Source organism: Gastrolobium bilobum, unplaced genomic scaffold (genome assembly GCF_033153095.1).
Source record: "Gastrolobium bilobum isolate Gb01-03AN ecotype WA unplaced genomic scaffold, APGP_CSIRO_Gbil_v1 utg5429, whole genome shotgun sequence".
In the NCBI taxonomy this organism is placed as follows: Eukaryota; Viridiplantae; Streptophyta; class Magnoliopsida; order Fabales; family Fabaceae; genus Gastrolobium; species Gastrolobium bilobum.
In genome coordinates this window covers 227140-249140 of record NW_026898384.1, presented here as the reverse complement: position 1 = coordinate 249140, position 22001 = coordinate 227140, and the positions used below count along the sequence as shown (strand labels likewise).

Here is a 22001-nt window from a genome sequence, read left to right as displayed (position 1 = left end):
TTTTTGCTGCAATACAATCTCTAACCGCATGTAAGGAAGTTTCCGTAAAACAATTGCACAGATGACATATATCTGAACCCGCCATGTGCCGTCTGCAACGCCTTTCATTTGTCAAAATTTTATCTCCTAACAACAGCCAAAGGAACGTACGAATCCGTTCAGGTCCATGCCACTGCCAAACGCGATTCCAAGGTAAATTGGTAGATTCCTCGTTACCCCTGGATATGGCCATATAAGCGGACTTCAGCGAAAAACTCCCATCAGATGTCCTTGTCCACAAAATTCGGTCATGACCATTAACATCCGAAGGAGGAAGGATGTTATTAATACGAGCATTGACGTGATCGGGAAGACTATGCTGGAAAGCCCCCCACATCCAACTTCCGGAGGATGAGACAAGATCAGAGACCATTAGCTGATGATTTATCTGAGAGGGATCAGAAATAGCAGCATAGGATGAGAGTGCACCACAACCCGGAACCCACGGGTCATCCCAAAAATGAGTAGAATTTCCATTACCTAGCAAAATTCTGGAATGCTGTAATATCACAGGCCAAGACGAAACAATTGCTTTTCAAAGAGAGGAGCTATTCCGAGTAGCAGAAATATTAGGAACCAAATCAGACTGAACTTTATACTTGCTCTTTAAAACTCTAGCCCAAAGCGCGTCCGGATTAGAAAGGATCCCATAACCAATTTTCATAATAAAAGCCCTGTTAACTTCCTTCATTTTCCTCAGACCCAGCCCTCCAGGATCTTTATCCATGCACAACTGATCCCACGCAACCAGATGAGGACGAGTAGATGCTCTATTAGAACCTCACAAAAACCTCCTAATATGTTTCTCAATATCATTGCAGATTCCGAGAGGAACAACAGAAACTTGCATTGTGTAGGCTGGAATAGCTGAGAGAACAGCTTTCGAAAGTGTAATTCTTCCTGCTAGAGAAAGACTGGTGTGGTTCCAGGCATTAATCCTAGATTAAACTCGATCGAGGATATGACTGAAAGCCGCCCTCCCAACTCTGCGATGATGAAGAGGAATACCCAAATACTTTCCAAGATCCACCGTCCTTGAGAAGCCCAACTCACCACTAAGTTCCTCTGCCAAAATATGATTCACATTGTGGGAGAAGAGAATTTTTGTTTTTTCATGGTTAACCTTTTGCCCAGAAGAAAGACAAAAATCATCTAGCACCTTGGAAATGGTTTGGGCCTGATCAAAGGATGCATCCGCACAAAGAATAAGATCATCCGCAAAAAAGAGGTGAGAAATGGGAGGAGCATTTCTCCTCAACATGATCGGCTTCAAGCACTTTTGCCTAACTGCATGGGAAATGAGATGACCAAGTCGCTCCATACAAAGAATAAATAAATATGGGGACAAAGGGTCACCCTGTCTAAGCCCCCTGGATGGGAAAAACTCCTGAGTTGTAGAACCATTCCAAAGAACATTCATCGAACAAGAAGAAACAGCTTAGAGAGATAGCTAATCTAGATCGCTAATAAAGAATGTTTGTATACAGCTTAGAGAGATAGTAAGCTGAAACCATCACCATTCAACCCCTCTTTTGTTTGTTTGTTTATTTATTTTGGGTGAATTATTCCTCTTATGTTTTGTTAAGTAGAAAGGCAAGATTGTGAAGCTCTTCAAACTGCATTAAGAAATAGAATAAAGATTACATAACACCACATGATAGAGAATCACTCAGTTCGATAGGTTCACATGTTTAATTTTTATTATTATGCATTTTGATTTAAAAAAAAAAAAATTGAAAATGATTCTAGAAAATCTTTTGTCCCCATCAAGAATTTCACTTTCACATTGGAGACGCAACTTGAAAAGGATATTACCTGAAAAACCTGATGGATTTTCAACGCAAATCTCCTTGGTAAAGCATGTAATCTATAGCAGGATCTTTTTCTAATGCTGCCATTGATTGAAGTTCCATAGCTACCCTTTACAGATATTTTCTTTTGTTAATATAACTGAGCCTAGATTTATCTGCAAATAACATAGTTGTTGAATCAAACGTCATGTGAATCTAAATTGGTGGATAAAGTGTTGTAAAGAAGCATTATCTGATACAGCATTATGGTTATGCCAAAAACAAAAGACAAAGCATTGTGGTTTTCAAGATTCTAGAAGTAGCATAGAATATATTACAACAATATTGCCAGATGGATGAGAGTTAACATAGGCCAGCCAAACCTTAATTAATGGTCCACCACATCAATAAGTAACATGCCTACTTATTTAAGAAATCTTTCAGTAAGCACAATCCAATATTTTTATGCTGTCAGAATTCTAATGGCACATCTATAAGGGAACCTCGTAGTGCTTGAGTTGCTTGCTTTTCTGGTAATGCAACCATTTTCTTTACAGCAATAGATATATCACAAGGTATCCCGGGATTTTCCTTGTAGGAGGAAACTTCAGAATCAAAAGTTTTCAAATGTTGATACCCGAATGCTGCTTCTCTTAATGTGTCAGCTTTCTTCTCTGGCCAACAAAATGCTTAGGTTCCGAAATCTCATCCACCTTAGAATGTACACAACCATAAATGGTATTACGAGACAAAAATAGTTCTTACTTATCACCCCCACATTCTTGCTTCTTACTTCTTTTTCTTCTTATTCTTCTGTTATTTTTATTTCTTTTTGGAGATTATCTCCCCGGTAATCTCATAGGTTCACTATAGACTAATCCGGAGTTTGGGACGGATCCATGACATAGTACTAGAGATAATCAAATACATGCTCTTACCCCCCACTTGCTTCTTACTTTTTGATTCGAATAAAAGTAATTTTAACCAAAAAAAATCTCTAATAGATCACTTGACCAATTACAGCTACATAAAATTCTTTGATGGATAGTTTGGTACTATTTACTCTTGCCAGAAATAGCAAAGTTTATACCTTGATTTTTTATACCACATAGTTCAATATAAACCAACCATAAGAAAAAAAACAACTCACAAGGAAGCAAAGTTCGTCATCCAACCGGTTCACAAATGCCACTACATCTTCTATCTCTGGATAAACTGCGTTATTTACCCCTCTAGAAAAATGAATCTATGAATTCTCCTAGTCTCAAAATCTGTCTTTTTTTTACTAAATGACGGTTGCCGCATCGGAACTGAGCAGGTGAGGATGAGAGTATGTGTGTGATCCTCCTTATTATCATCTTTGGGAGAGATTTACAGCCTTAATCCTAAATTCATCCCGAACAGAATTGTCTTCCATGAAAGATATCTGTAACTTATCCACACACACAAAAATCTATCTTTTTCTGCATAGCAAATGATAATTATTAACAATACAGATGCAAGGCAGGGTTCACCAAAATAAGAAACAAGTGACTTTGGAAGGGTATTATTATTTCAGCCATTAGATCAGAAGATTCCATTTTGTTAGTTCTCCAAAAAAAAAAGTGGAAGCATAAATATGACCGGGCAGCTGAATCATCTGGGTTATACAAGAAGTTCCTTGCTCTTTGGAAAAAGTTGAAATATAATAAATAGAATACCATTGTTCAGTTCTAAGTTGACCAGAGCAGGTGTTAACATTGCTCTGCCAACTTCGTTCCCATCCCCTTTCCTTGCCTTAAAAATGGATAATGAAGAAAGCTAAGATGATATTTTGAACAAGTTTTTGTTTTTTCAGCGTTCGTGTGGCTTTTAATGTTTTGAAATTGGGTTCTATAAAAGTTATGTTATAGAAAAAATGATTATTTAATGTTATAGAGATTCGTTTTGCATGCCTTAATTTTTATTTTTTTTGCTTTAAAAAATATGAACCCCACAAAATGGTGTGTGTGTGAAAAAGTTTTTCTTGTGATATTAAATGACAAACTAAAACCCCTTTGAAATTTACTTGACAAACCAGTCATCCTAACTGATTATCGTTGTTGCCGCTTGGTCACCTAGCCTTTCTTCCGAATCTAAATATACAAATGCGTTTTTTCTCTGAGTTGTTCCTGGGAGGCTTTCTGCGGACAATTTGAAACTTCTAGAATTTAGTGTATGAGACTTTCCCTGCAATTTTTGGAGTTTGAAAGAGCCACCAATAGTGATGGTCTTGGTCTTCTAGTAACATGCACGCGGTTTGCCACCCAGAATTCTAGTTTATATATTTGCATAAACGGCCAGTTAGCAACTGTTCAATCCTGGGATCTTTACATGGCAATCAACCTCTCGCCAAAGGTTTCTTAAAAATTAAATGTTTACATGAGTAAATTAAACATTGGAATGTGCAAAGGTAATAGGAGGAAGGTAGGAATGTACATGTAAAAGAAATTACAAGATAGAAGAATGAAAATGCCCATCCTTGGATTTTCCTGTTTCCGGGAAAGAAAAACCCTTCAACTGTTATTAAGTCACCATTATATGGTGCTGAATTTTCTAGAGTAACATACACCTACGAAACTTGTCCTTTTCCAACCTCCTGCTGCAACCACGATCTTCAACTATCTCCGATCCTTGCGTGTGCTTGTCGCCGCCTTCGCCTCCTACTAGAACGACCCAATAGAACTCTGCCACCACCATGGCGGCGGAGGCGGCTAACCAGAGAGACACCATCATCATTACCTTCATTCAACCTGCCACTATCATTGTCTTCATCTGAGATATCCAGCTCTCCAGCTCCATCCTGCCCGGCTACTAACTCAGGCCTCAGTCGTCTACTAAGGTTGTGGAGGTCATTTCCCTGACGAACTGCATGCAACAGGAGGAAGAAATTCATGGCCTCTAAACCCATCTGAAATCTTCCATTCCTTTCTGCATTATCTGCATCAAGGGCACCCTCCTCTTCATCTGTATGAAAGTCATTATTATGGTGTCCTTCTATAACATAATCTCCAAAAACCACTGCCCCAGGCATGGTTGATGTTACTGTGCTGATAACATCTTCCCGTTCACGCTCCCACTCAAGCCATCTCCATTTCTGTTCATGAGCAGGATCTACCGTGTGCGGACTTGCCAAGGGATGCTCTGCCCGCACATGCTTCTTCAACTCCTTATAGTTCCCAACAAAGGAGCAGTTATCCTGCATGCAGCTTCTTTTCTTTGCATTCAGATAGTCCCGCACAGGTTCCACAACAGTCCAACCTTTCACCTGACCCCTGCATAGGGGACATGCGAGCTCTGAGACTTCACTCTTCTCAAGAGTGTTTGAATCTTGCAGCAAACCTGGATTACTCATCGAGCCTTGCATGGCCTGTCCATTATATGATGAAATAATTTTGGTATAAGCTTTCATGTACTGATCAAGGCAGTTGGAATGGCGAAAGCTAGTTCCACACATATAGGGACGGCAACCCTTGTCATGAGAAGAACAAAGGAGAAGAACAGCATTGTGTGGATATTCCATGCACACAGAACACGTTACATCTTCCCACTCTTTCTTATCCAAGGCTTTAGAGCATTTCTTTTGGCACATATCCTCACAAATATCCCTTTTGCATGGAGACAGTGGGTATGGAGTCAGTTTGTACTTACGAGAAGCAATTCTGAGTCGTCCCCTGCTTCCTTTTGCCATTTCCAAATGTTCAACAGAACCTGAAATTTAAACAGCAAAAATGTTAAAAGGATACTACGATTTTAGGGATCTAGAGAATAGGTTGTTCATCTATTTTTCAGGCTAACTGAGAGAAAGCAGTCACTGGATTTATGAATTATTCAACATACATAGATGTAAAAGCTTTATTCATTACATAAAAATATTCGCAAATGCTGTGTAAATAGAAAAAATCTAACACTGCTTGAGTGTGATCAGAAATAAGGTGTAGATAGAATTTATCCTTCATAAATGACGGCCAGTCCAAATTTATCCTTCAGAAAAGAAACAAGAGAATGTGCAGGAACAATGGGTGTTCAAGTTCCCCACAAAAGCAAAAGAAAAATAAACGGATAAACATCATTTTCCCACTCATTCTACAAAAATATATTCAATTTTATGCAGTGAACCCCAATCCTTTGCAACATGCAGTAGGTTATCTTCAAATATATATATATATATATATATATATATATATATATATGACAAAAGACAGTAAAAATTAGGAGGGATAACCTATCCTCCTAAGATGCCAACAAATTAAATTAGTTCCCTCACTACAATGGATGTCTCTTAGTTTTCTCTCGAAAATTCAATTCCTTCATCAAAGCAATCTGACCCTCACAGATCGATTTTCCAAAATTCATATAACCAATTTTACTTCATAAGCACATTACACCAAGGCACACTCTTATTTCTACTGACAAACCAATTTAATCAGTGCCTAGCACTATATACTTAGGGAAAAAAACACAACATATTTATCAATTTTAGGAAGAAATCTCAGAACTCCACAAGGAAACCATTCATTATGATATCTATAGAAAGTTTGGGATAAAGATGTTGTTGATGTAATGATATAAATAGAAACCTAATTGTAAAGAATCACCAAGAAGTCCTATCAGAGAATCTAAACCGGTGATTTTCTCCCTTGGGTTTCAACTTGTTTCGTCTCATTTAAGTATGCTAGGTCATGCAGCAAGGTGCTATGTTTTACCCAAGCTCTTTGAACCACTCATCAAGCACTTCCAAAATAGTAGCTGAAATGTCAAGTTTACTCAGTTATTAAGCAATGAAGAAAGAAATGGTGTATAGAAACATAGGTACTTGTATATATGGCTGTCTATCTATCTATATATACCTACCTAAGATCCATCCTTCCTTCCCCTCCACTAATCCATCTTTAATGTCCAGCTATTTCAAAAAAGTGCAGATAATACACACACACACATATAATGGTCACATCATCATCATCATAATTGCCAAAGGTGACATAAACCATTCATACCGAATACAATATCTGGATGCATCTCACATTGGTCATACCACAAAATGAAGTAGATGGCTAAAGAAACATCAATGTTCTAACATTCACAGATGCAAAGTTGAAACTAACATGGCCCTCTCTAAAACCCAATGTTTAAATTGTCCAGTTCTTCATACTCACAGGGGAAGAGAAGAGTATACAGATGAGACTCAGACTCCCCATTACAGAAAGGAAAAACAAATTTTGTCCTTCTGGGTCAATGCTTCCCGTCATCACATTACACGTGCATCTTTGCTTGCCAAACAAAAAAAACCATTAAATGGACGACCAGCCCATAACATAATGGTGACAGATGCATGCAAGGCAGCTAGAGATGAACACAATTGTCTGGTCAAGTAAGAGATATTGTGCCTTAACCAATACTACGGCTAAAACTTTCCCAAGTATCTTCTCACAATTGATGCCTAAAAGGTAGAAGACAATTTGTGAACCTCTGATGACTGCAGGCCAAATTTACTCATGAACTAACACATGAGACCTCAATTCTTGACAGCAAATTACATCAAAATAATTTTCTTTTGCCATGGCAAAAACATCAACATGAACCTATAAATTAATAGTATAATTGTAGCTACCTGTATTACATGAAGGAAAATTTATTATTTATTTGGGATAAGAGAAGAACTCATTAGATAGGCGAGAGAATAAGCAAAAAGCAAATAGAGAATGAGAACTCATTGATGTCATCCTCTCAGAAGAAGCCAGGGAGAATGCATTTTTATGTCTAATCACACTAAAACATAGATGGAATCATGCAATATTATAGTAAACCCTATTTTATTGCCTATTCTGGCAATATTATTAGACTTATAAAATCAGCTCAGAGATGTTCACGCATGCCCCACATGTAAGCATGACATCACAGTTTATGACTGCCAAGATAATAACACAGATAAAAGTGTTTTATCAATTACTCTTACATATTTTAGCTGTCTAAAATATGCCTTGTGGTCTTGTGCCAATAGCAAATAAACATATAACCATATAGTTGGCTCTAATCCACAGTTGACATAATCATGGTACAAAAATCATTTAAGTAAAACTTCTCTTGCTACAAAAATAAGTACCGAACTTCTAACAATCTCACGAAAGAAAATAGTACAGATTCCAAATGAGAGGGAAAAAAGGAAGAAACTAGTTGAGAATTAAACCAACACAACAATAAGGTAAACTTCATAAAAACATAACATTTATATTGCTTGTGATTGAACTTAAAGAAACAATATTACTAACTTATTTTCCAAAATCAATCTCAGCACGAAATGAATGCAATGCAAACACTTATTAGAAAGAAAAAAAAAAGGCAATTGCTGGAAATAGCCCTATTCTGCCAACAAAGAAACCTCACTTTCAGGATAGCTAAAAACAAAGTATTTGATGCATCAAACCATAAAGAGGATAAAAAAAAAAAAAAACACTCACCAGCTAGCAATTGGAGTAATGAATCCAACAAATTAGTTTGAGAGACCAAAGTGCATCTGCTAATAAATAAATTGAACAGCAAGAAAGAAAACAGAGTAAGAGATGCATATAAGTCGGCAAAAAAGAAACAACATGGTGTGATGCAAGAGCAACAACAGCAAGCAAAGACAACTAACAAAGTTAACATTATAATAATAACCGGAACATGGAGCTAACATAAGAAGCACATGTTGCTGAACTTTAAGCAATCCATCTTAGATCCAATCAACAACCTAACATATATTTTTTTAATAAAAAAAAAAAAAGCATTCTCTTTTTAATACCAAAAAAAAAAAAATTAACCAGAAAAAAAAAAGTTGACAAAAGAAAAATGCCCATCTGTTTGGAGACCCAGAAAATGTAGGAAAAGAGGAGAAAAATTAACTTCGAGCAACAAAGCGTGTTTCTGTTTCCTCGATTTTCGTTTTAAAAAACAAATAACAATGGGTTAGCAAAATTTAAGACTGTTATTATGTTAGATATACGAATCGAAAAAATTGAAGAAAAAAAGAAGCGAAAATTGAAATGCAAGATGCGAATTGAAAGAGAAGGAGGAGAAATAATGGTCGTACCAGACGGCTTCAACGAAATTGAGAAAAGGTGAAAATGGAAGAAAACGAAGCGAATTTGAAGAGAGAAACAAAAGTGTGTGTGTGAGAGAGAGAGAGAGAGAAAGGAATAAGGTTCTCTATCTATCTAGCAAAGGATCGAAAGCAAAGGCGATGGAATCGAAAGGGAGAAGAGTTTCTCTCTCATTAGAGAGAGAAAGTTGAGAATCGCTGAGTTCGAGTCATTTCTACGCTACACCGTGCGCTACCCAATTACTGTGTCACACACAGGAGAGAGAAAGAGAGAGCACCAAGATGCCCATCACCACGCTCTCCTTAAGCGAGTGAATGCTACGCTCTGGAGTAACTGACCCTGAACATGATGACGTGCCACGAAAAGCGGGTTCACGTGCTCCTCTCCGCTTCCCATAACCAAAACCACCCTACCATTTCCCAGAAGCATCAAGCATATTCGATCGTACTCTTTATCAATTCCTTTATTTGAAAACGAAAAAAAAAGGCAATTACGAAAATTGATTAATAAAATTAAATTAAGGGTCTATGTTTTTTTTTTTTTTTTTTGATAACAAGGGTCTATGTTCTTTTATGGAACATTTGGTAGAAAAGAAAATTTTTTATAGGGAAAAAATAATTTTCAGGAATATGATGAGAATTTTTTTTTTCCTAGATAAGTTGAGTTAATTTTATTGATGTTGTGTGTTAATTTTTCCACCACATGAAAAAAAAAACAATTTCACTCTTCAACAGTAATCTTCCTCGACCATTTTACATAAAGAAGAGAATGACACGAAATTTTTTTTATCGGTCATACTTTACTTCACCTCTTACTAAACATAGACAAATAATTTTTCCAACCCTATTTTCTTAGAAAAAAAAATTTTCACCTCCTGCCAAACCAAAATTAATTTGGTGGTCCCTCTCTCTCTCCTCTTTCTTCCTTTCTCTTTCCTCTCTCTTCTTCTTTCTCTCTGCTCGGCTCATGTGAGCTGGGTTCACCAAATATTTACTCCTATCAAACACCCGCTAAGATATATAATTGTGTCCTTTTAATAAGAGAAAGAGATATATAATAAAAATTATGGGAAGAAAATAATATTGTTAAATCTGGCCCGATTATTGATCCGGTTGAAATATTGGGTCACTGATTTATCTGCATGATGTATATGTAAATCTATAATTTATATTAAAAAATTATAAATATACTCAAATACTACAAAAAATGATACTAATTCCAAATATTTCAAAATAAAAAATTACACATTATTGTCCAATAAAAAATCAATCAAATATATAATGTTTGCGATACTGTGCTTGTTCAGTAGACAACATCTTTAGCTATAAATCAAATCAAAATTTCTTACATATTGCATAATCAAGATAATATTAGTGTTATAGGTACATAACTTATATATAAGTCAATAAATAACATATCACTTACATATTTCAAAAGAAAACAAACCATTTGTATGAGAGAATGAAAAAAAGAAAGGTATCAGTTAATGAGAACAAATAAGTTTTTCTTTTATGAACCATGTCGGGTCAACGATTTTCACCAAAATCGACCGGGTTTCATCGGTTTGCACTAATTCCAGTGCTTGGCTGATTTGTTACTTCACGCAAACCAATTATATAATCGATTCTCAGATCGATCTGGCCGAGCCGATCCAGGTTTTTTAACACTGGAAGAAAGTGAGCGGTTTTTTTAATCTAAGTTTTAAATAAAAAATATAATTTTAATTAAAATGACCATCTTTAGAATGATAAATATTTTTCCCTTTTAAGTAATAATATAATAACATTGGTATAGTAATTTCCATTTTGAAGGAAAATTATGATAATAAAATTATAAAAAAAAAAATTAATATATTCATAGAGATAAAATTTCAATAATAAAAGAGTTGTGTATTGATTATAAAAAAAAAAAGTTGTGTATTTATATAATATAATATGTAAAGTATTATAAGATTGGCCTAACTTCCACGAGGGTTGTTTGTTCACAAATTTGTGTATAGAACCTTAAATTCAACAGCTGTTTTTTTTTTACGTATAAATTGAGCAACTTTAGTTGGCAAATTTTGATATCAATCAATGATTCAATACCATAAAAATGAAAAGCAAGCACGTCTCGAAATCTCAACAGTGTTGCCATCGTGGTGTTACATGGAGTCATCAAGCGCGTGCAACCTGTCCTTTCCCATTCACCAAGGAAAGTTTTTTTGGTGTCATACTTAGGAAAAGTTTTCAAAACAAAAACCATGATATATTGCATAATTAAATCCCAATACAAATTTAAAACTTTTTAAAATTGAAAATGAAACGGGGCCTAACTATTATTTAAGAAAACCTTACTATTATTTTTTTAGTTTTTAGATTTGTTTCCACACATGTAGTATCAATTAAATATGAAAAAAAAAATATTTATCTTTTTAAAAGATATATAATGATATTATTTTAAGAGAGAAAAAGACACAACTTTATTTTTTTATTTAAAATTTAAATTTAAAAAAAAAATATTCACTTTCTCTTTTATGATTTTCATTACTTGTATATTTTTCTCATTTAAAATAACATAATTTCATGACAAACTATAAACCCAATAAATATTTTGTAGAGTCCTTTTTTGTGGCCAAAATGTTACCAAATCTAAATTTCACATAATGTCACAAATAGATTGTTAAAATTGTCGTGTAGCTTGTTTTTGTCTTTTTCTACCACCCTTGAGCTAGTTTGAGCAACTAAAAGCTATTGTGAGTTTGTGACTTTACACGCTCTGAATTTTGACATCAACTCAACAAAGACTCAAACAAAAGAGCTAGTATCTTGGATTTTTCAATCAGAATCTATTCAGATTGTTAGTTGAGACTGAAGAGTAGCAAATAGTGAGTTATTAACTGCAGAAGTTTGAAATACGTGCATATATCGCCAATATTGACAAAGCTTCCCACCTTTTAGCTATTAAATCCATACACTACAGCTTCACCCCCTACAACAAATGAGTCATCAAAGTAAAGTTCAGCAGAAGGTTTACACTTGCTTGAGTTAACAACATTTTTTATTTTTATATTTTTGTGTTCAAAAGATACAAGCATCTCATTTTACAAAAATCAGAAATAGATAAAATACTGTAGTTTCCTAAAAATGAAAAAAGAAGTGCTGCAATTCATACAATTTAATTGAACCAAAAAAACATTCAAAGCTTTAAACGTCCATTGTTGCTCTAATAGCCATAGGTAGTACAAAAAAATCATACAGTAAATAGTGCTTGGAGCAGCCCCTCTAACTGTGACCAAGTAAGTATCAGCAACCAGCTAGCCATACTTGTGACTAGAGAATTTCCATGCAAGAACAACTGCATGAACATGAGCTCCTGATAGGACTGAGTGAGTGTAAAGCCAAATAATGCAATAACCACATTGCTTTAAAAATAGAACATGAGAAAGCCACAGTAGAAGCAATGTTATCAAAAGATCCGATAACTCCGGCACCAAATGGCCAACTTTATGGCCACAGCAATCTCTTGGCGTGTGCACACTTCCCTACAGAGTAGAGAGCAAAAGGGCCATCTCCTCCTAAATTCTCCACTTCCTCACTCCACAGATAAGAAGATCCACTCCGTGGGATAAAGTGGCATTGCTTCTTCTCATTTAGCATAAGGGAATAATGTTTTTCCTGTAAGATGGAGATAATTTATCTCCTGCATTTACATGAAAGTGGGTGGGACCAACTTTTTCTCTTTCTCTTTCCTCTCCTCACAGGGCCCCACCCACTTTTACGCGAATACAGGAGATAAAGTTATCTCCATCTTGTACGAGAAACTTTATTCCCTTATCATAAAAGTGAAAATTTATCTTTGTGGAGCTCTTGATAATGCAATCACCCCTTTCAATGAACCTACCTTCACCATGGTATCAACATGATGGGCTGATATATGAGGTGATTGAGATAAACAAGCCAGCTGAGAATTGTGAGGTCCAACTCCAGTACATATCTGCAAACCGGCTAACCATGTCCTTGATATTCCACCAGTCTAAACCCAACATGTGTATGGATAGACTTTAGAAAATAGAGGATGAATTTGAACTTCTCAGTGCAAACATAAGAGGTAGTTGAGGTCTCTTAAAACCGAAAGATATTAACATGTGGAGAAGCAGGACTTAAGGGAGGTGGAAATGGTCTCCTTAGAAATGGATGATCCAATAGCTGAGCTGCAGTTGGCCGTTTATTTGGGTTAACTTGTAAGCATGTAAGAATGAAATCTCGGGCATCTTTAGATAAAGATTCAGGAATAGGTGGAGTTTCACCGCGGCCAATCTGAAACAATGCTTGCATCTGTCGTGACAGAAAAATATATACTTATATTTATCAAGGAAAAATAGGAAATTAACTAAAGATAAAAAGATGATATAATAAGTGTTTCATACCCCTTCCAAATCAGAGTAAGGAGGCTGCCTTGTCAACATCTCTAAAACTGTACATCCTAAGCTCCATATATCAGCTGCTAGCCCGTAACCTTGGTTCCTTAAGTTAACAACCTATTACCGAACCATTCAAAGTTAAACCAGTCACATTAAAATGCTCATTAGTATAAAAATTCATTTGCCAGTTTATTAAGACATTTCCAGTAAAATACAAATGGGTGGAAAAACTACAGATCTGCACTCTGGCACAAGAAAATCAATGGAAGCAAATACTGCAGTAGACTAATTTATTGGTAGTTTAACTTCATGTTCTTACAGGGACATTTGATATATGTATACTATGATGCACCGACACTGACACGGGACACGACACGACACGCCGACACGTTAATTCTAAAAAATGGCATATTTCGACATGTTAGGACACGTTTTGATATTAAATAATATTTTTAATATATATAATATAATTTATATTTGATACATATATCAATCCATAATAAATCATATAACCAATCAAATATTCAAATTTCATAACATAAATATAAACAAAATAATTTTTCGTATCTAGTTAATTTTTCATGTCAAATTTCATAACAGAAAAAAATTGATTTATAAATGATTTTTTTTATTTTTGGTTAATAAAAAAATAAAAAAAAAATGTGTCGGAGCGTGTCGAAGTGTTGACCACGTGTCAGAAAAAGTTGACTGCGTGTCGGAAAAACATGTCTGAGAGTTGATCACATGTCCCAAAATGTTGACCGCGTGTCGGAACGTGTCGATGTCTGACACGCATGTTTTTAAAAAAAGGGGTGTCCGGGTTTGCTAGTATCTATACAGACTAACAACTGAATTAGACAGCCATATCGTCTCATTCTAGTTCATCCCTTTGAAGGAATTATTCCACAAACAAATGATACAAGAGCAGAGGCAAACCTCAGGAGCCATCCAGTATGGGGAGCCTTTGCTTGACTTAACATCATTCAATTTTGTTGCCTGAGAAGAAGGTAAAAGAATAAAAATATAAACTATATAATTTAAAGTAGCCAACATTTGGACTGTGAATTGATAAGACGTGAAAAAATAATAATTCAAAATTCAGTTTCATTGGAGAAGGTTACCTTTGCCAACCCAAAATCTGCAAGCTTCACTAACCCGTTTACATCAACCAGTATATTAGCACACTTGATATCCCTTTAAAATTGAATATTTGGATAAAAAAAATTTAGAATGTAGCAAATCAATGTAATTCAAGATATTTTAGAAACTGATTTCCAAGAACTGCATCCAACTTTCATCGTTTACAATGATTCAAAGTAAAGCATTTTTCACTATCCAAATAAAATTTGTTAAAACAAAGTCATCTTCCCTGGCTGTGAATCATATTCTGCATCTGGTTTCTAAACAATTTGATATGCTTATCTGTGCAAATGAAGTTGTAACATACCCTCTATATAAGAACTGCAATACTATAACTATTGAGAACTCATAGCTAGATTACAGACTTGTTAAAGAAATTTCCAGGACTTCGGTTAAGAAATATTCCTTTATTCTCAGTCCTAAAATGGAACCTAGATCCTTGATGAAACAGGTCTACAACAAGAAATATCAAATTCAATCCATCCATGAAAAATCTACAGCAAGCAGAAATGAAATATGCATAATATATCAGTTGTTACCTTCAATATGGAACCCAAAGAAAAGAGTTGAAAATCCCTATGATTTTTTTTATATTCTTTTTAAATCTGCAATCTCAATAATTAACTAGTCCGACATGACTTCTCAAATTCTCATAAAAGAAAACTGTTAAACATCCTATCAAGCCAAATGCTAAAATAAAATAATAATAAAACTAAAAAGAAGGTCAATTAGTTGTAGGTTAGAAGGAAAAAGCTTTTGTTGTTGTTTTTACATATTAAAATGAAAGTGCAAGGCCATAAACTCCACACTTGAATATATTTTGAAACTTGATCATGAAACGCGCTACACTTAATTATCTCCAAAGAAAGTACAGTAGCTAGATTTCTAAATGTCATAGTTAGACACCTCATAAAATATCCATTGTCATCCAATTCCTACCCAGTATAAAATTCTAGTGCGATGCACACACGCATTCTCACAGATGGCAGTTGTGAAGAACCCCTTTATTATCCAGAATATTCTATAATATGTTTAAGGGGGCGAACCGGAGCAGTAGTAAAGCTGTTCTTTCATGACTGAAAGGTCATGAGTTCGAATCCAGGAAACAGCCTCTTTGCAATTATCCAAAGGTAAGGCTGCGTACAAGGATTACCTTCACCCCACACTCGCTAGTCGGGTTTAACGGGGAGTTTTTTTTTTTATTCTATAATATGTTTCCCTATGTTAAGAAACCCCAGTTAATAATAGCGGTTAGTTACCCAATTAATAATAACAGTTAGTCAGTTGGAGAATATTCCAACAGTATTAAATAAGCAGTAAATAGCTGTAAAGAATATGTAAGAGTAAAAGGGAGTGAAGGACAGAGGCTGAGGATGCTTTAGTCAGTTAGAAAGTTGAGAGGGCCAGGGAATTAGCATTCTCTGGAGGAACAGAGAATAATCTTTGAAATTTTTTATCTCTTGTACCTACAAGATTCATTCTTGATCTTAAGGGAGAAGTTATATCAATAAAATTCCAGTTGTTTCTTAGTTTTCTTGCATTCTTGAGCCAGTTCTTATCACCCTATAACATTAAGAAAGAAATAAAAATCCCTTGACCCTTTACCACAAATCACAGTAACATCATTAACTGAACCAGCTAACTTCCTCATGGAACTCTCCCAATGATTGCTGTTACTATAGGCAAAGTCATTTCATAGCATCATGAAAGAAAATTCACTGATATTACCTGTGTACCACTTTACGATCATGAAGATACTTCAAGCCACATAAAATCTGCCTCGTGTATGCAGAAACTTGAGAATCGTTTAAACGATACTTTTGATAGAGACTTGCCAACGACCCTTTCGACACAAGCTGAAGGAAGATAAATAGTGTACTTTTGTCCTGGGAAATACAAAATATAGATAAGAACACAAGACAGTCAAGCTGTTAAGTAAACAGAACCAGGCAAAACAATAATTGATTAAATCCCCCATTTGGAGCTCGAAAAAGTTTTGGAACATCAAATTGGTCTTCAAAATATTAGTGACATCAAATTGGCCCTCAAATGAATTTTGGTCATTGCATGACATCAATTTGGTTCTAATGAACAGTAACTTTACTATTTACATGTCAAAAAATTATTATTTGAGGACTAAAATGAAAATTTACCCTAGGATAATTTACAGAACTGATAGTTAAACAACCACTCATGTACTAATTAATAAGCACATTCTAGAAAACAGGGCATAGAATGTAATCAGGCATTAAATAGTCAGTCAATCATCATTTAAAGGAATTCATAAAGCCCAATGAACACTCAGTTTGAAAAGAAAGGAACAAATTAAGGCTGAGTTGAAAACTTGCAAAGAATGTAAGAGTAAGAAAAAGAAAGACTTGAGACCCAAAAGGAGAGAAGATGAGGCAACCTTAAAGTGTATTTGTAGATCAAAACTTAGATGCAGACAGCTCAAACAACATTAAGGATGTTATATGCATGAACAAATGAATTTATCATTTACATGAACTAGCAGAAAATATTTGATCCAACTTTTTGATAGCAGTAGGAGATTGGTTGATGAATTTCCTATATTGTTGTAGGATCCCAAAAGAATAGTTTATTTTTCTTTTTAATTTTATCATCTAAATGACTCAATGTATGATGCACTTATCTCCTTCCAATAGCCCCATTGTATCCCATTCCCTCCTTAACATAACATAAAGATATATCATTTCCTCCTCCCATATTATACATCACTGTAAATAAAATACAATATATCATAAGGATTGCCACAATTTCCAAGATGCTCAATGAACAAAGTCATTTTCAGCCAAGTAAATGCTTTAAAAATTTACAAAATACTTATTTTAAATGTTCTAAGACCGGACCGGTCATTGAACTGATAATGCATTGCTTCACAGTCTATTGGTGATAATTAGATATGTATTTTTTAATATTATATAATATATTAAGTAATAAATTAGATTGTATTATATGTCCTGCAAGATTAAACCAATAATAAGAGACTAACTAATAATCATGCAGCAAATATCACATGGAGTAAAGCAAAGAAAGGATAACTATTATATTGCTTAGTGCTTCAAAGTTTCACATTGGACAATGAGTGAAACATTCAGACACAGCATATATAAAAGCTAAGAGGAGGCTGTACTTGCAAGTCTCATAAGTGAGTGGAACATCCAAGCTTACAACATATATAAAAGCTAAGGAGGCAGGCCATATCATGCCTTGCTTACACGCGTATCTTTGTAACTTTGACATTGGGCCTTCATTTGGCTCCAAAAATGTTTTTGGTTGAATTTTATTTAAAAAAAGAAAAAGTTCAAACTGGTTTTGGACCAGTTCTTTCCTCTTTGGTCAAACTGGCCAGTCCAGTATGGTTTTTTTATGAATGCTTATTTTAATTGCCTGGGTCCTAAAAATGCAATTATTCTTCCTAGAATATCATAAACTGGCAGAACAAAAGAGGCTTGCTAACTAGAGAACATCATACCTTGTCTGAGCCATAATATTGAACTATGTTCTCATGTTCAAACTGACTCAAAAGAGATATTTCCTGGAAGAGAGCCCACAAATATTATACATAAATACTGCCATATAAGATGGAGTGAACAAATCACAAGCTTTAATGAGAAGACTAAGTCCTCTCACCTGCTGAAGTTGTAAAATGCTCTGTTTTCCATGGCTACCTTCATCCAGTAAAGACACCTCCTTTACCGCAAAAAAGAATCCGGCCCTACAAGAAAAAAAGAATGTATATGTTACATCTGTCAAAACAAAGCAAATTATAAAGCTTATACAAAAAAAAAAAAAAAAAAAAAAAAAAAGCAAATTATAAAGCAAGAAAAATGGATGTCCAAATGGCCTGTTAGAAACGAGGTTGATATCAAAATAATTGGACTCTTATGTTCTATGGATCCAGAAGACTTTCACTACCATAGCTGCTACAAATAACAGTTGTAAATCAAAGCCTACTAATGGCCCATACAGGGCCCGTTTGGATGGGCTTATAAAAAAGCTGCTTTTATGTGTTGCTTATTTTAGAAGTGCTTTTTATAAAAGCTAAGGCCATTTAAATTCTAAAAAAAATATTTACTTTTGGGAAAAAAATATTTGACTTCTGCTTTTTTAGAAGCTAAACCCTAAACCCTAAAATTTTTAGCTTCCAAAAAAAGCATGTTTTTGGCTTTTTTTATGACTTCTTTTTTTTAAAAAAAATAGACATCCAAACAGGCTTTATTGTAGAAGTGCTTTTTTCCCTTTAAAAAACAGCTTTTGGGTGAAAAAATAACCATCCAAACGGACCCTTAGACATCAGCTGGCAGATTCCATGGACCTCATAAACCAACTTCCCAATATCTTTAACTCCTATGATATATTCCATATGGTCTCCTCTGTCTTAATTTTAGCACCAATATCTCTTATGCCAACTATAAAAAATCACATTTAACAGATAATTTCCTGCTCTCAGCCACAAAAATAATGAGATAAACCAGAAGCCTCACTAGCAGACTAATCTATATCAAGTTATAACTCTTTAAAGGGCCAACTGATTATAAGAGTGTCAAGGGATAGCTAGGCTGAACCAAAGATGTCTTTTAGTAATTAATTACTGTATAGTTGATACAATATCACTTGAAAAAGGGTATTCAAATATAAAGAACCTTGGGATACACCACCCCAAAAGCTAGCTCAAAGGGTAGGAGTGTCCAAGGCCTTATAAACTCCACATTAGTTGCACATACAACCAATGTGTGACTATATATCTCAACACGTCCCCTCACACTAGAGCCCTTTGGGCTTGAAGCGTGGACAATGCAACAGGCTCAGCCTACCTGTGCTAAGAAACTCCACAAGAGAAAGTGGGGGGCGGCGAGGCTCTGATACCAACTTGAAAAAGGGTATTCAAATATATTATTGAATTGTGTGAATAATTTGATACAAAGAGGTCTCTATTTATAGAGAATAAAAGACCTAATTCTTGACCTAATGGGCTTGGCCCAATACAACAAAAAATAATAAATAACTAATATTTACAACAATATCCTTGTAAGTCACAAACGCTTAATAAGGAGAAACTCCCTAATCCATATTCTTATAGAGCAAGTGTTGAAGCTGTCAACCTAAGTACATGCCTTGGACAATATAATAGTTTCACAGAGAAAAGCATTTTTATTTAGCCTAAAGAATAAGCACCTCTCATAAGCAATTAAGCACACCAGACTTTCCCTTAGCACTTGATTTTTGCATAAGGTATATATAACCAGTGGTCATACTAGATAGATGTGTGTTAAGTGTGTTTGGGCTTCTGTTGCATTAATTATAAGATACTATAATCTAACCAATACACATTCTGTGGAAATTGAATGCTACAATCTGAATATGGAAGTAAATCACATACAAACACCAACTACTTAAATCATGTCTATAAGTGTAAAGAAAATCAGGAAATCAGGGTACAAATATCTAATGCTTAACCTGGTCAAGTATTAGAACAAGGGTACAAATATGCACGTATATACCTACTTCATTAAAGAAATAACCAACCAAAGAGTGAATTGAAAAATAAAAGAAACACTAACTCCGTAAAGCCTTCATAAACCGTTCCAAAGGACCCCTTTCCCAAAACATCACCCTTTTGCCACGAAGAGAAAGTTCGTCTAAACCACTCATTTGACGAGACATAATGAACCAACTCATGAACGCCGCCAGAACCAGAACAAGACAAAGAACAACCCCTTTCACCACCAACATCACTATCATCATCATGGGAAGTAGTGCACGAACTAGAATCAGAAAAAAGAACACTCCTTTCCCCAAGTCTCAGTCGACCAACAATTCCCCTACCATCATGTTCACCAGAAGATGAAGGAGAATCAACAACACCAACATCTTGGGGTGCAAAAGACCTCATGAGATCCCAAGTAGAACTCACCCCATCAACAATTGGCTTCAAAATCACTGGGGGTGGAGTCAAAATAGGAGGCCTAACACCTTTGATCCCTCCTCCACCAACCCCATCTCCATTATCACAACCCAAAACCTCAACCCTCAAGTCTTCCACATCAAAGGTATCATTTTTCAGCTCAGCATCACAATTAGACACAACCCCAGTTGCCAATTTAGCTGAAACTCGTTCCTCCTTTGCCCTGTTATCACAAAAGCGAGCCTTTCGAGCTTCCCAATCTGCGGTTGGGATTTCAAAGTCTTGGGGTCCAGAAAGCCCCAAACTTTGACATATACGGTCGAATTCACCGTCGATGCCAGTGACCCTGAGGCTAGTTTGGAGCTCCAAGTCCAAGGAAGAACAGCCTGGGGGTTCGTAATCGATGTTCTTCTTGGCGTTGAGACGCTCCAGCCTCCTTGGTTGCTTCTTCATCTTCCACTTGGACTCCATTGCTATTCTGGGTTGGTTTGCTTTGCTTTGCTCTGTATGTGTGTTTGTTTGTTTGTTTCTCTCTCTGTTTTTGTTTTTGTTTTTTTTGTTGTTGTTGTCAAAGCAAATTGGAAAGGAAGGTGCCTAGCCTAGCTGTAGTGTTCTTTGTTTGAACTAATTAGTTAGTTAATTACGGAATTATTATTGATAATGTACTTTATTTACTACTCTGTAAGCGATTTTTTATATTTGTTGGACGTATTATGTAAGGGGGGAAGATAAGGAGGATCGCGATGCTTCCACGATGGAGGGCATGTAGGCCAAAGAAAACTGTAACATCGGGGAGTCTCTTTGGTACCATGTGCTTTTTTTAAAAAAAGGAAAAAGAAAAAGGGAAAAGGGAAAAGGGAAAAGAAGTTTACCCATTTTTTATGGAGAGAAAATATTTATATTCACTAAAAAATTAAAAAAGTTTTGGATAGTTGAGAAGAATATCATGTTAGAAAATTAGTGTCATTAAAACCCACCCAACTTAATCATGGATTTGGATTCTTTTATGTTAAAAAAAAATGACATGATCATGTGAGAAATCATAATCATATAAAGATGGATCGATGGTAATAAAAAAAAGAGAAAAAATATTGAAATAAATAATTATAAAATTATAACCATTAATTTACTTTTGTATGATTGTGATCTTTCTAGATGATCCAGTTATGTTTTCTTTTTCACATGAGAGAATATATTTCCCTTGCTCATTCAGATCGGTTGAACCAAAAATTGGATTATTTATTAGTCTGGTTTAATCAATTAATCGGTCTTGTATGCAAGTTGATTAAGAAGTAGTCACCTAATGCAAAGGAAATCAAATGCTAACCATTAAATCAAATTATTTTGATTGTGATATTACTTTTATTTATATATTTATTATATATCTTTACATAAATTAATTTAAGCAATTCATATCAGTTGAACCAGTGACTCATTGATTTAATATCTCAATCAAATCAATTATCTATCCGAGTTTAATAACATTGAGAGAAACAATCATTTATATAATTACTCTTCAAATATTATTTTGTTCAAATATAATATTTAACAGAAATTTTGGACGCTAGATTACATAAAATATTACTTTACATTAAAGGAAAAAT

General features: G+C 34.9%; 2 protein-coding genes across 5 annotated transcripts; both read right to left on the bottom strand.

The window, feature by feature from the left end:
- Nucleotides 1–4106: 4106 nt before the first annotated feature.
- LOC133315537 (uncharacterized) lies at nt 4107–9128 on the bottom strand. Of its 4 annotated transcripts, XM_061517175.1 has the most exons (4): nt 8917–9128; nt 8306–8361; nt 7004–7112; nt 4107–5558 (listed from the first exon to the last, which is right to left on the bottom strand). In XM_061517175.1, exon 4 carries the CDS (start codon nt 5536–5538, stop codon nt 4465–4467), a length of 1074 nt encoding a protein of 357 aa, XP_061373159.1. In that variant the 5' UTR covers nt 5539–5558; nt 7004–7112; nt 8306–8361; nt 8917–9128; the 3' UTR covers nt 4107–4464. The 4 variants fall into 4 exon arrangements, with proteins under 4 accessions (XP_061373159.1, XP_061373158.1, XP_061373157.1 ...); XM_061517174.1 differs by lacking the exon at nt 7004–7112 and having other exon boundaries at nt 8306–8364; XM_061517173.1 differs by lacking the exon at nt 7004–7112.
- Nucleotides 9129–12046: 2918 nt separating this feature from the next.
- Nucleotides 12047–20933, bottom strand: LOC133315543 (mitogen-activated protein kinase kinase kinase 1-like). Its single transcript, XM_061517184.1, has 8 exons — nt 20054–20933; nt 18123–18207; nt 17965–18027; nt 16197–16354; nt 14450–14522; nt 14265–14324; nt 13335–13445; nt 12047–13242 (listed from the first exon to the last, which is right to left on the bottom strand). Exons 1-8 carry the CDS (start codon nt 20866–20868, stop codon nt 13030–13032), a joined length of 1578 nt encoding a protein of 525 aa, XP_061373168.1. The 5' UTR covers nt 20869–20933; the 3' UTR covers nt 12047–13029.
- Between the last annotated feature and the right edge of the window lie 1068 nt (nt 20934–22001).